At 42.9% G+C, this 14,647-nt stretch overlaps 1 protein-coding gene across 2 annotated transcripts in view; it reads right to left on the reverse strand.

Moving 5' to 3' along the window:
* Positions 1-14,647, reverse strand: part of MYO1D (myosin ID) — a 320,834-nt gene that overhangs the window by 100,756 nt on the left and 205,431 nt on the right. For both annotated transcript variants that reach the window (XM_045836252.1, XM_045836251.1), the window contains exon 21: positions 1,355-1,509. In XM_045836252.1, coding sequence (XP_045692208.1) covers positions 1,355-1,509 — 155 coding nt within the window. The remainder of the gene's footprint in view (positions 1-1,354; positions 1,510-14,647) is intronic.

Raw genomic sequence — 14,647 nt, forward strand, 5'->3', positions numbered from 1 at the left:
TTTGCCATAACTAAATATTAGGAGGAAAACACTGTAAGGCTGCTAACTTGGGTGATACATTTAATTGTGGAGATGCCTTTGCCCTGCATCTCCCTTCCAGTCTCAGCTCTTCAGTATTTCTCTTAGCTTCGTAATTATTTGGCAGATGAAAGGGAATTTTTCAGAGGCCCATATGTTTATTATTTTTTGGTAATTCCTTACTTAGATCCTTACTTTTTCCACCAGATGATCATTAAATGTTATTTTATTTATAGCACTTAAAAGCATTTAGCTATATAGGATATTTAAAGTCTATTTTGATCTGGAATACGAGTTTTAATAACATAAATAGTCTGTGCAGCATACTTCTAAAGTTATACTCCACACATTTATCAGCAAAGATGAACACAGTAGAACTAGACACGTGGACATCTGATTGTGAACATGCCTTTGCTTAGATAAGGAAGTCATGTCTAAACCTAAAGAATAAGCAATACTCATGAGGAATACTTGGTTACTTCTGGCAACTTAGTAAACCTCTTTTAGAAGAAAAGGAACTGGACATTGGGCTCACTTCTCAGTCACTGAGTTTGAGGAGCAGTCTCCCGGCAGCAGGGTGGGGGAGGCAGAGACGGCATGCCACAATGGGAAGAAGTCAGAGAAACACCCTACCCTGAACACTCCGTGACCTACCGTGGGAAGGAAAAGCCCACCTCAAAACGACTCCAACAAATAACCAGACAGCAGTACTCCCCTGCTTAAAATCACCCACTCACTGGTCCCCATCACCCTCAGGACCTGCTCTCTGTTATACTTCTCACACCATTGTTCACAACACACGCACACACATGCATAAACACCCCAGGTATCATCATCACTGTTTCCCATGAAGTTGTCAGAACGCGCCGTGTTCCAGCACAACGCCACGTTTCTGTAGAGGTTACCTACCGCCTCACTCAAGAACCCCTTTAGCTGTCGTGGACCCCATGTCACTCTAAACCTGCCCTCTAGCTGGTTCTCAGTCACAGCAGACACACTCACTGATTATATTAGGGGTAAACGAGATGCTGTGACAAAAAGAAATTTTTCTATCTTTTTGGTTTAATTACATTTGGATGAGCAGGGAAGAAACCGCCATTAGCGAAATCTCTCACTGTTGGTTCAGCAGGAGGCTGGAAAAGTAGAGGATCCTTCCTAATCTTGAAACTAAGCCTGGAGGCTAATTTTGCCTTCTGTGAAACAGATGATTTAAGTTGTCCTTATGAAGGAAAATAACTCAATACACTAAAATTGGCACAAAACAAGTTCAGTGAGAATTATGACGAAAGACTTCATATGTTTAAAGCTTGTCTTAGTTACAAAACTCAAATATTACCTCTTGAAATGATTCACCAGGACTCCAACAAGCTCTCCAATCCGGTTCTCGTGGGTGGGCTGCTTGCTGAAGAGGCAGACCACGAGGTCTTTGTTGTCTTTGGTGTGGAACACGACCAGCTGGTCCTTCCCGTTGGAGACGCTCAGACCAGTCAACTGTGCAGGACACAGCATGGAGAACTATCAGGCTGGTTCTCAGCGGAACACATTTAAAAAGACTTCTTATAATTTAATAAGACATTTTTTTCTCAGTATTCCTGATGATTTCATTTTTTTATTAAGTTTCATGGAAAAAGTAGATGGAAGTTAAAGAATAAAAGTTAATGAAATTGAAAACAGAAAAAAAAACCAACAGAAAAAAAATCAATGAAACACAGAGCTGAGTCTTTCAAAAGGTTGATAAAATTGTTAAATCTCTTGTCTAAAAGAATGAAAGAGAGAAGATATAATTACCAACATGAGGAGTTGAAGAGGGCATACCACAGACCACATCAACATTGAAAGAGTAAGGGAATGTTTTCAACCAGTCTATGTACCTAAATTCAACAACTTAGACAAAACCAAATAATTCCTTGAAAGCCACAAACTACCAAGACTCACCCAAAAAGAAATAGAGAAGCTGACTACTGCTATGTATATTAAGAAAATTAAATTTGCAGTTAAAGATCTTTGGAAAAAGAAAACTCCAGGCTCATACACCGTTGGTGGAAATGTAAAAATCACTGGGAAACCAACATGGCAGTTCGTCAAAAAGTTAAACACAGAATTACCATGTGACCCAGCAATCTCACTCCTAGGCGTTTATCCTAAGGAAATAAAATGTTCACACAAAGATTTATACATGTATATTAACAGCAGCTCTATTCATAATTGCCAAAAACTAGAAGCAACTGAAACACCCATCAATAGCTGAATGGATAAACATCTGTTTGATGTTTATTGATACATCTATACACCAGAATGCTGTTCAGCAATAAAAAAAGAACAAGCTAATGATACAAATTATTAGTATCAATAACATTATCAATAACATGGATATATTTCAAAGGCATTACACTAAGTGAAGCAGTCAGCCTCAAAAGGTTATCTACCGTGTGACTCTACTTAAGTGGTACTCTCTAGAAGACAAACTCTAAGGATGGAAAGCAGATCAGTGGATGTCAGGGTTTGGGATCAGGGAGAGTCAGATACAAGGGTGTTTTGGGGGGTGATGGATGACTCTGTCTCCCGACTGTTGGTGGTTGTTACACAAATCTATGCGTGTGTTAAGACCCACAGACCTGTGTGTCATCACCACTACCAAAAGCCAATTTCATTTATTATATGCAAACATAAAAAACATAACTCCTTGATTGTTTTGATTCCTAGATATTCTATTTTGGTCAGCAAAGCAAAAACCCAAGTGCTTTCTCCTTCTGTGGTTTGTTCTTCAATTGCAGAAAATACCAAAGTGCCACCTCCTGGCCACCACAGGTGCTGTCAGTGTAGTCTGGCAATCAGCATTGCCAGGGTATCCACTGGGGGCAATAAGGAGGGCCAGGCAGCCTGGGATGGGGGTGATCAAAACCCCGTGGAAGAGAAGAGTACGAAACAACTGTAGCAGTTCATACATTTGGAAGGCCACCGAGTTCCATGCCCACACCCTACAGGTAAGGAGAATGAGGCTCAGTGAGGCTACTGGATTTGCAGACCTTGGCCCTGGACCGCAGGCCTGCAGGATAACCAGACCCACGTTCTCTACCACAGCCCGCTTTTTCAGATACCGTGTACAAATGAACATAAGCTGTATAACTAAGTGTTTCTAAACATCAAGTGAATAAATTAAAAAAAACCCAAAATTCACAATTTATGTTGAAATAAACTATATGAAATTGACTTTCTTTACCAAAAATAACAGCAATGGTTTCTGCATTATTCCTAGATAACCACAAAATACGTTTTTGTAGGTTTTCCAGGTTTTGCTTATATATCGAGATGAGGCAGGAGATATAGTCACGGAAAAAGGACGGAAGAAAACCGATAAATCAGCTGTCAGTCTCCATGGCCGCTGATCCTGTCTTGATCATGAAACAGAAGTGTTGGACACACACCTACTAAAAAGCTTATGAAGATACAGGCTCACCCTGGCCCAGTGGCTCGGGCGTTTGGAGCATAATCCTATACACCAAAAAGGTTGTGGGTTTGATCCCTGGTCAGAGCACATAACTAAATTGTGGGTTCAATCGCTAGCCAGGGAGCATATGGGAGGCAACTGATCGATGTTTCTCTCAGTCTGTCTGTCTGTCTCTCTCTCCAAAATCAATAAAAACATATCCTTTGATGAGGACTAAAACAAAGACATAGGCTTAACAAAGGAATGTAAACAGCAACAACCAGATGAGGAACAACAATGGCAGGTTCTTCCATTAAATCTTTAACTGTGACTTGTTCATGGAATAAAGACAAAATCCACACTGAAATCCTTGTTTGGCAAGCTCACAGGTTTGTTTTACTGTCTCTTAATTCCCTAAAATGTCCACTACAGATTTAGTTTTTGAGTGTGTGTGTGAGAGAGAGAGAGAGAGAGAGAGAGAGAGAGAGAGAGAGAGAGAGAGGGAGAGGGAGGGAGAGGGAGATCAGTCCACTGCTTCCTGTATTTACTTTGACTGGGGACTGAACCTGCAACCTAGGTATGTCCCCTGATCAGGAACCAAACCTGTGACCTTTTGCCTTTTGGTGTACAAGATGATACTGCAACCATTGAGCCATACTGGCCTGGGCTCCATTACAGATTTTTAAAAAAGATTTTGTTTATTTATTTTTAGAAAGAGGGGAAGGGAGAGAGAGAGAGAGGGAAAGAAATATGGATGTGAGAGAAAAACATGGATGGCTGCCTCTTGCACGCGCCCCAAATGGGGACCAAACCTGTAGCCCAGGCACGTGCTCTCCTGACTGGGAATCCAACCAGCGACCTTTCGGTGTGCAGGTGGTGCCCATCCGAGTCACACTGGTCAGGGCCATTACAGGTTTTTAATAGCATACTTAAAACTCCTGCTATTCAAAGATTAGTCATGAGCTTCACGGTACAATTTTATAAAATGTATTCCTTCCTCCCACACATCCTCAAAATATATTTCTTCAAAGAACTGACAACTCAATACCTGACAACTGGACCCACAGTGAAAATGAGTGTTAGGTCTAAAATGACTTAGTTAAAACAACCCCTAAGTGCCATTAGCACAGATCATGTAGGTGTGTAACATGGCACTTGCAAATGCTATCTTCTGGAAGATCAGTTCTCCGAAGCATCAGAGCTCAAACAGGCAGATTAGCAATGGCTAATGTACTCAAGATATTCAGTGAGTACATGGCTTACATATACCTGATAGCTTCTTCACAAAATGTTTTAAAATTTCTTATAGATTTTTTCAATATCAAACATAAGAGAATACCTGTTTTAAAGGTCTCTCAGGTATTTTTGATGGTTTCTGAATGATCTGTAGGAAGCTCTAACTTCATTGTATAGGGTTTGATATATGTGTCTGCCATTAATCCAAATCACGTTTTATGTCAAAACTGATGCTAAGCAAAGCTGAGGTACTTGACCTTCAGGCTGTAGAAGTAGTCCTCAGGTATGCTTTGAGATGCTTTTGCCCATTTTCATAATTTTCATTCTTAATCTTCATCAGAGGAGGAATACATAGCACCTTCAGCAATGCATAAACATTAGGGAAAAATGGAGGGTGAAGCTCGACGATCCTTCCCTCTGTGTTTCCACTCGATTCAAAAACAATGCAGTGTGGCGGAGAGTGGTCAGAGTCCTGTGCGTGGCAGCACGGTGCCCCTCCAGTGTACTGAACTGAGCTGTCCTGTGACGGAGGCGTCAGAGACGAACATTTAAGAGCTCTGAGGTGCTGTTCTGAGAATGCAGTTTTCGGTTCCTGAACAATGTGTTGCATGGTTAGAACGCTGAGAGCTTCTTTATAGTGACTCTCGGAGGTCAGCTGAGGTTCTGGCTTCCCTTGCTGAGCTCTGTGGAACTTCCCAGGGAGCTTCATCTAAATATCATGCTTGGTGGCCAAATTGCTGGCTTCCTCAAACCAAAATTCATGATAAACTTCAATACTGTCCATCACTTCACTTGGTGAATGCAGCACTGCAGTCAAGCTACTGGCTACAACGAGGACTTCAGGGGTTTGCGCCTGGAGATTTTCCCCAAAGGCCCTTGTAAAAGCTACATTTTAAAGAACGACAATGGTAACGATGCCATCAAAATCTGTTATTGCACTACAGAGTACAAATGTTCTGCCTGCTATACAGTTACTCCATCTAATATTTGTGTTGCCATTTATACCATCTAAACATAAAACAAGTGCTTGTAGGAGGTCTACTAAAATTTCAAATGCATCATGACTGCCTGTCCACCGAGAATGGCACATTTCCTTGAGTTCTCTACCCCTTTCTTCATTGTTCTGAAAGAGGACAGAAATGACATTGTCAAGCTCTGAAAGCAGTTGTGATGATTGGTGGAAAAAAAGAACAAACTTCCTTAATTGTTCCTAATGCAACAGACACTCCCATAGCAAGCACCGATCCTGCCAACCACACAGGTAAGGCACAGGAAGGGCAGAGTATGTAGATGGCTTGGGGACATTTCTCTAAAAGTCTGTAAGCCACTGCTTTCATTTTGGGAGAAAATCCACTGGACACAAGGTAAGTCTGGCCACAACAATACTACACGTTTAATCCCCAAGCCTCAGTTATCATAGTGTGAAATTTCACATCCAAAATTGCAGCATCAAATTCGAAAGACAGGAAGCCCACAGAGGCCTCTCTTAGGTATGAGATTTCTCAACAAACCTCACCAACACAGGCAGGGGCTCTCACTGCCCTGAGGGCGTCTGCCCGAATGCAGCTCTCCCAGATCTCTAGCATCTGATTCTGCTGTGCTTTTGAACAGAACAATGTGTTGACTGCTATGGTCTCAAAGCGCTTTCTCAGAACCTCTTCACCAGGATTTCTCCAGCTCTCCAGCAGCCCTTGAGAGTTATCAGGAGTACAGAGACCTTCTGGGATCTCATCAGCATCCACGTCCACCCAGAGGTATGTTTTTTGTTTCCCCATACGAATCAAAATTTCAAATACAGATTTTGAGTATTCTTTGTTTTCCTTCTCTCCAAGGGTTCAAGGTAAAACGTCTTCTTTCTGTTCTTCGCACCCTCCTTCTGCACTGGGATGCTGAGCATTGCTGCTGTTTCCTTCTCTGTTTTTGTTCCCGTGCAGAAGTTTTGTCAATTTTTTTCTGCTTCAGCATCCTGATTTCACCTTCACACAATTCTTTCACCTTTTATTTGTTTTCTGTGTCTATTATGTGGATTGTTCCAATGCCTGGTAAGATCAAATGTTGTTGGTATCACCATATCTCGAAGAACTGTCCTATAAGGACTAGTTCTACAGATTATAGAGGTCCCAAAGTGTCTGGCACATAATTGATAATGTTTATTTAGTTGATCAGGTGTTTTCTAAGTATGCTCTCCCACAATTTTCCACCCACTTCTGGCACCTGGCTGGACCTGTGGGAGCCTGAGGAAGACCACGTCCCACTGTGTGCTGGGGGCAGCTCGGAACTTGGGCCTTGGCTGTCCAGCACCCCCCTCCCAAAGGGCCAGGGCACTGGGAGCAGAGGTGGAACAAATCTGCATAGGAGGCTGAGTTTTAGATGGATTCTAGAGCATGTCGGGGTCAGCTCTTAATGGAGAGAAGAGAAAATATTCAAGGAATTAAAAGTCAGTTCACAAACCTATGGAGATCATGGGCTTTCTGAGGCCACTGGTAAGAGAAAACACATCCATCTTTCTGCCACTTAAGATGTATCCCGTCCAGCTGATTTTTAGATGATTAAATTAAAAGTATCGCTTTCATTTTAAAAAAACATTTTATGTCTGCGGTGCTTCACTCTCATTTGATTATTCCATACACAAAATCCAAAATTGAATTTATGTAGCACTTCACAGGACAGCTTGATTAAAGTTTGATAAAACGAGAGTTCTAACAGCGGTAGCCCTGCTGGCACATCCCGGGAGCGTGAGCTGCAGGGGGGCGGAGGGGGAGACTGAGCTGCGAGCACTGAAACCCTCCAGACGACCCGGCCCAGGTGCATTGTGGGCCCGAGGTCAGGAGCCTCAGACTCTCTTCTCAGAGTGTGGGCTTTCTTTCTCCCTGTTTCCCTGTTCCAGCCTGTCTGGGTGGCGTCATACTGCTGTTTGTAGGAATTCTTCATGCGTGTGCTCAGGCCTATGGGCGTGCCAGAGTCCCAGGGGAAACAGTGCCTAATACATATCTTCTGCTATACAGGTAGGAAAAGACTGCCCCTGCCATCACCAAGGCAGGACAGAGAGCAGCTAGAATGTCCCTTTGGCTCTGGGAGACCGGGTGGTAGGAGGGGGAAAGCGGTGGAGTGAGGGACGGCATGGGTGTTAACCCCAGGCCAGCCAGGCGATCCTGAATGAGTCATTTAATTTCCTGGGGCATCTCTCTCCTTTTCTGCAAAATAAAGGTCACAGCAGATGCCTGGTCTGCTTTAAAAAACTGTGGTAAGGATCAAATAGTAGCAACTCAAGGCATAAAAAGATAAATAAGCAAAACCCCTCTGCCTTTAAGAGTTTTTACACTCTAGAGAAGGTATGAGCACAGTATCTGAAAACTTGCAGCTGTGCCAGGCAGAGGGAAGGGACCGTGTGGAAACAGGTCAGTGAGGGAACTGTCACCTCCTCAGTTACCTGTGGGCAGCCACGGCATACCAGGAAGTTTCCCTGAACAGAAGTGAAACTCCCTGTCAACGCTTTTCCCTAGCAGCTGCCTTCATATTTCTTATACTCTGTGGGATCGCTGTGCTTATACAAATCTAAGTCTACTTCTTCTTTGGTCTTGAAGATTTGAACAGTGTAAATACAGTCTCTGATTATAACCCATGTCAATTCTCACAGCCTCCTCAGTAAGGACACAACCAGACTAATTAACGACCTGGCAGTTGGGAAGGAAGAGGCGGGTCTGCGGACTCCAAGCGGGCGGCCTCCTCTGCACCCGTGCAAGTGTAAGGAAGCAGAGGCCAGAAGAGAAAGCCTCAACTTTGTATTCTCGTTTATGATAGAAGTGCGAAACAGACCAGAGTTAGAAAATGAAATAATTCTAAAAAATAAACATGACAAATTGAAAACACAATGGAATTAGTAAGTAGGAGAACAGATCTGCAGAAAATCAAGGAACAGTTGAATAAAATTTCTCCCATCCAAGTACTAACCAGGCCCGACCCTGCTTAGCTTCCGAGATCAGACGAGATCGGGCGCGTTCAGGGTGGTGTGGCCGTGGACTGAATAAAATTTCTCAGTGTCAAAGATTTCAGGCTTTAGAGAGAAAGAAGTTACAGGTACCAGTCCAACTTATTTAACAATCACAGGGAAATGTATCCCAGAGAAAGTACTGAGTTTCTAGAATAAAGGGAAAGACATCTTCCAGTGTTGAGGCATAACAAATGAGTTATCGACACAGGAGAGCAGAGACTTCCTCCGCCCTATGGGAGTATTCCAGCACTGAAAACAAGTACTGTGACTGAGCACAGAGACTTTGGCCTGGATCTTTCAACACAGTTTTTAAACAATAAAGATCAAGTATGTTGTTAATAGATGCCTTTTATCTTACTCCCCTTTTCTTTTGCTGCTTTTTCTTACTACTTTTACGAATAGTGGATAAAAGGAATGCACTGGAAATTAAAAGACATAACACTACTCCCACCAAAACACTCCATATAACCTAACCTGTCAGTCACACAGGGGCTTAAAAATTGAGGTGTGATTTATATACAATAAAATTCACAGATTTTAAGTGCATAGGTGGATGAGTTCTGACACTCAAATCAAGATATAGAACATTTCCAGCACACCAGAGAGTTCGCTCTGATTGTTCTTTTCAAAGTCTTATTTCTATATTTGTAAGCCAAATTGGCTTAGTTAGCTCCCGAGAACTAAGATGATTAGTGCAGTCACTCAGAGCTAGAAGCCCAGGTGTCCACTGTGGTAAGAACAAACTCACAAAATACCGTATTTTCTCTTTATCCTTTCTCTGGTTTCATGGGTTGTGCCATTAGAAAAATTTTACAAAAAATAAGAGTTCATCTTTAGAGGTCAGAAACAGCCAAATGCTATAATGGTAATCTTAAAGGAACTGTTTAGATTCTTATAATAATAAAACAGAGGTTTATTCAAAACTCCTTGAAATAAGTGGTTTGGAATTTAAACTTTTTGATTGCTTATATATTCTTATAGTGAGTCCTCGTGATAGAATTTAACTTCATTTGATTTCTCTTAATAGACAGATAATCCTTAGGATCCAAGTTCTAGTTGTCAGTCACGAGAAAAAATTGTGTTGAGGTTATGAAACAAGAGTCGCTGGGTTAGAGTTAGTCTTTGTAGGACAAGAACCAATACCAAGTGAATGTCTACAGCTGCGAAACTGTCTGGAGTTGCACTATCAGGAAAGGTCAGGGGATAGGGCTGTCACTCTCCCGAAGTCCACTGTGACCACATGTCATTTTGCTTGCTGTCACTTTTGCTTCAGATTCCTCTTTATTTCCCCATCTGCATCTTTATGTGTCTGCCTCTGTGTGCGTGCACATGCTTTGTCAGTGAAAATTGTGGGGCTTTCAAATGCTAGCTATAAATTCCAGAACCCCAAACAATCATTTCAAGAAGCTGAAGACTTCTGCAAAACGTGTGCATCACAAGACACTGACAGTTTATGACAAAAGCCTCTGATAATAGGCCAAGAACCCTTGAGCTCTCGTTACTTTAAAAGGAGTTAACCTTTTTTAAAAGTATATTTTATTGATTATGCTATTACAGTTTTCCCAATTTCTCCCCCTTTATCCCCCCTCTACCCTGCAGCCACCCCACCCTCCAGCATTCCCCCCATTTAGTTCATGTCCATGGTTGTACATATAAGTTCTCTGAGTTCTCTGTTTCCTATACCATTTTTGACTTCTCCCCATCTATTTTATGCCTACCAGTTATGCTGCTTCTTTCCTGTACCTTCCCCCACATTCCTCCCTTCCCCCTCCCTACTGAAAACCCTCCATGTGATCTCCATTTCTCTGATTTTGTTCCTGTTCTGGTTGTTTGCTTAGTTTTTGTTTTCATTGTTTATGTTTTCCTTTAGGTTCATTTGTTGATAGTTGTGAGTTTATCGTCATTTTACTGTTCATATTTTGGATCTTCTTTTTCTTAGGTAAGTCCCTTCAACATTTCATATAATATGGGCTTGGTGATGATGAACTCCTTTAACTTGACCTTATTTGGGAAGCACTTTATCTGCCCTTCCATTCTAAATGATAACTTTGCTGGATAGAGTAATCTTGGATGTAGGTCCTGGCCTTTCATGACTTCAAATACTTCTTTCCAGCCCCTTCTTTTCTGTAAAATTTCTTTTGAGAAATCAGCTGATAGTCTTATGGGCACTCCTTCATAGGTAACTGTCCCCTTTTGGTGTGCCTTGGTGTGTTCCTCTTCGGGTCCAACTTCTTTGGGACTCTCTGGGCTTCCTGGAAGTCTATTTCTTTCGTCAGATTGAGGAAGTTTTCCTTCATTATTTGTTCAAATAAGTTTTCAATTTCTTGCTGTTGTTCTTCTCCTTCTGGCACCCCTATAATTCCGGTATTGGAACATTGTTGTCCCCAAGACTCCTCAGCCTCTCTTCATTTTTTTTGGATTCCTGTTTCTTCGCTCCTTTCTGATTAGATGTTTATTTCTTCCTTTTGTTCTAAGTTGTTGATTTGAGTTCTGGTTTCCTTCCCGTCACTGTTGGTTCCCTGATTATTTTGCTTCATTTCATTTTGGGTATCTTTCATTTTTTTTGTTGTTTTTCATTTTTCAACCAAGCTCAATCAGTTCTGTCAGCATTTTGATGATCAGGGCTTTAAATTCTCCATCAGATAGGTTGGCTATCTTCTCATAGCTTAGCTCTCTTTCTGAAGCTTTGCTCTGTTCTTTCATTTGGGCCATATTTCTTTGTCTCAGCAGACTGGTCTGGTTGTTCTGTTTCCTGTTTCTTTACTTTCTTGGTTGTCGGAGCTCCATGCAGTTTGATTTTCTGGCACCTCTGGTTGTTTATTGATTTTTGATTGGTTGTTACCCTCCTTTTGGTTTTGTGAAGAGGCGAAGGGTTTCTACCTATGCCTCCATCTTGGCCAGGACTGCTAAAAAGAGTTAATCTTTTAATTGATGACCAACTTCTTTAAATCATCCAGGACTAACTAGAGAGGAGAATGTGCTTCATGTCTAGTTTTCAATCTGAGCCTTATTTTTCCCAGACTTAGTCCCTGTAAGCAGTTACTCTATAGCAGGGGTATCAAACTCATTTTCACCGGGGGCCACAGCGGCCTCGAGGTTGCCTTCAAAGGGCCGGATGTAATTTCAACTCCTTAGCAGTTAAGGAGTAGTTACATTTATACAGTCCTAAAATTATTTTGGCTTTTTCTTTTTTATATTTATTGATTTGGGAGAGGGAGAGAGAGGGAGAAACAATGATTTGTTGTTCCATCTTTTTATGCATTCATTGGTTGCTTCTTGTATGTGCCCTGACTGGGGATCAAACCCACAACCTTGGTGTACTGGGATGACACTCCAATCAACTGAGCTACCCAGCCAGGGCTACTCTATAGTCTTCTTAAGTGGGAGGAACTCTTTTCTTCTTTGGATAGTGGTCTCTACACACATCTTTAAGGGACTTCATTAACTTGGGAAGAGGCGACTGTCCTGAGGTTGCCCTGCTGTGAGGAACCTGAGCTTCTCAGAGAGGTGAGGTGTTGACACTGGGGTGAGCAGTCCAATTTGGGTCCCCTTAGCCCCACTGCCAGACAAGTCAGTGCTGAGGGTTCCTGTGATTCCAACCCCCCGCTGTCGAGTAACCCTCAGCCTTTGAGTTTTCCCAATGAAGCCCTAGATGTCGTGGTACAAAGGCAAACCAGCCCCTTTGTGCCCTTTCCAAATTCCCTGACCCATGGAATCCACAACCGTAATAAAATGGGGGTGGTTTGTTACACAGTACTGGAACTGGAATACAAGTTTGGAAGGAGGACTGAGGTGCTACTGTGACACAACCCTAAAACAGCTGGCACTGGCTTTGGGGAATGGGTGGAAGCTGAAAGAGCCTTCAGGAGATGGCTGGTAGGATCGCGCCAGGCTTCAGGGAGGTGGTCAGTGAGGACCTGAAGGTATGGAGGCAAGGACAGTACTATCTCAAGTGTGAGGAGAGGGGACCCTTGTTATCAAGGGGCAGAAAATTTGACAACACTGTTGCCTTTGGGAAGGTAGAGGATAGAAAATGTGCCTAACAAATAATCTAGAAAAGGAGTTCTACACAGAATCATGAAAATGCCATCTGGCTGCTTCTTGCTGTCTTGTGAAAAAACACGAGAGAGGCAATCTCAATAAAGAACTGTTCAGCCCTGGCTGGTGTGGCTCAGCTGGTTGGAGCGTTGTCCCACACACAGAAAGAGTGCGGGTTTGATGCCCGGTCAGGGCACATACCTAGGCTGCAGGTTCAGTCCCTGGTTGGATGCATATGGTAGGCAGCGGATCAATCTCTCTCTCTCTCTCTGGAATCAATGAATATGTCCTCAGGTGAGGATTAAAATAAATAAAGAACTGTTCAGCTTTCATGCCAAATTTAGAGAAAGTATAAAGGAGCCTGTTCTTGCTGAGTTTGAAAATGAAAGTCTTTCTTATTTGCAGCTTCTCCAGATGGCAAATGATTCTGAATGAAATGGTTTTAGGGCAATGAGCAAATCTGGAGTGGGATGGTAAAATCCTTTGTCCAGACCTCAGAAAGATCTGAGGTGGTGCCTCACAGAAACTTGCAGAGCTGAAAGCCTCTTTAAAGATCTTCAGGGCATTTTCTACAAATTTTCTCTATTAAATGACAGGCTCTTAGGAGTCTAAAGGACCTTATCCCACAGCAGCTCAAAAGAAGCCCAGAGTTCAAAAGAGTATCTTTGCAGAGATTTGTGCATGTGTATTTTGTCTAATAAAGCGGATTATAAATTGATGCACAGTTAAGTCCACCGAGGTTTCAAAGGAACTGCATCAGGTTGGGCTGAAAGGGACAGAGACATCACAACATGTGACAAGACTTTTGGACCACCAACCTTTGGAGGCAGGAAGGAGATTAAGAAGGAGGCTTAGCTGCAAACACAGATGGCCAGTGACTTAGGTGCCTCCCATTCCCCATCCCTTGGAATGAAGTGTCTGCTGGGATATTTTATCCTTGTATCACCATTGTGTGCTGGGTATGTTGGGCAGATAACTTGTCTTCTTAAAGATCCGATGTTCATGGGTCTCTAGGTTGAAGGAACTCTTGTTGAGAATCTGCTTGTGACTGACTTAGATGATGAGACCCTTGACCACAACCCTGAACCTGATGCCATAAGGGGATGAGACTTTGGGGCATCTCGGAAGGACAAGGGGAAGTGCATTTTGAAGTCAGAGTAATATAAATAATTTTTAACCAAGGAACAGACTGTGGAAGACTTAAAACCTGTTCACAAATCCCTTGACATGCCTCCCGTTGAGAAATGGGGGGAGTGGTTTATGTCCTGCCCTTGAGTCTGGGCTGACCACAGACTTGCTTTTACCTTTTTACTTTTTTAACCCTCACCTGAGGACATAACTTTTATTGATTTGAGAGAGATAGGAAGAGAAAGATAAGGCAGTGGGGGGCAGGGCAGAGAGATAGAGGAGAGAGAAACATCCATTGTGCGCACCCAGACCAGGGATTGAACCCACAACGTTTTGGTGTACGGGACAATGTTCCAACCGAGCCATCTGGCCAGGGCCAGACTTGTTTTTTACCACTAAATTGCGACAGAAGTGATGCTGCATGACTTCCGAGGTTAGGTATAAAAAGGGAGGCAGCTTCTGCCCTGCTCACGGGGACATTCATGCTCTGAGCTCCAGGTCACCGTGTAAGAAGTCTGAAGCCACCATGCTGTGAGAGCGCCAGGCATGTCTGAAAGGCCTCAGAGGGCTCTGCAGTCCACAGCCACACTCGTCAAGTCCTCCCCGTCAGGGGTCAGTCATCTGCGTGAATGAGCCTTCAAACGATTCCAGCCTCCAGCCCTCAAGTCACCCCCCATCTTCTTGTCTTCTGAACGGAGGCCTCACATATTACAGATGAGCCATCTGCTTTGCCCTTCCTGAATTCCTGACCTAAAGAACCCAGGACCGTAAAAAAATTGCTGTGGTTGCAAATTTGGGGTATGTAGCAA

This window comes from Phyllostomus hastatus, unplaced genomic scaffold, assembly GCF_019186645.2.
Source record: "Phyllostomus hastatus isolate PE091 unplaced genomic scaffold, TTU_PhHast_1.1 phas_contig_210, whole genome shotgun sequence".
In the NCBI taxonomy this organism is placed as follows: Eukaryota; Metazoa; Chordata; class Mammalia; order Chiroptera; family Phyllostomidae; genus Phyllostomus; species Phyllostomus hastatus.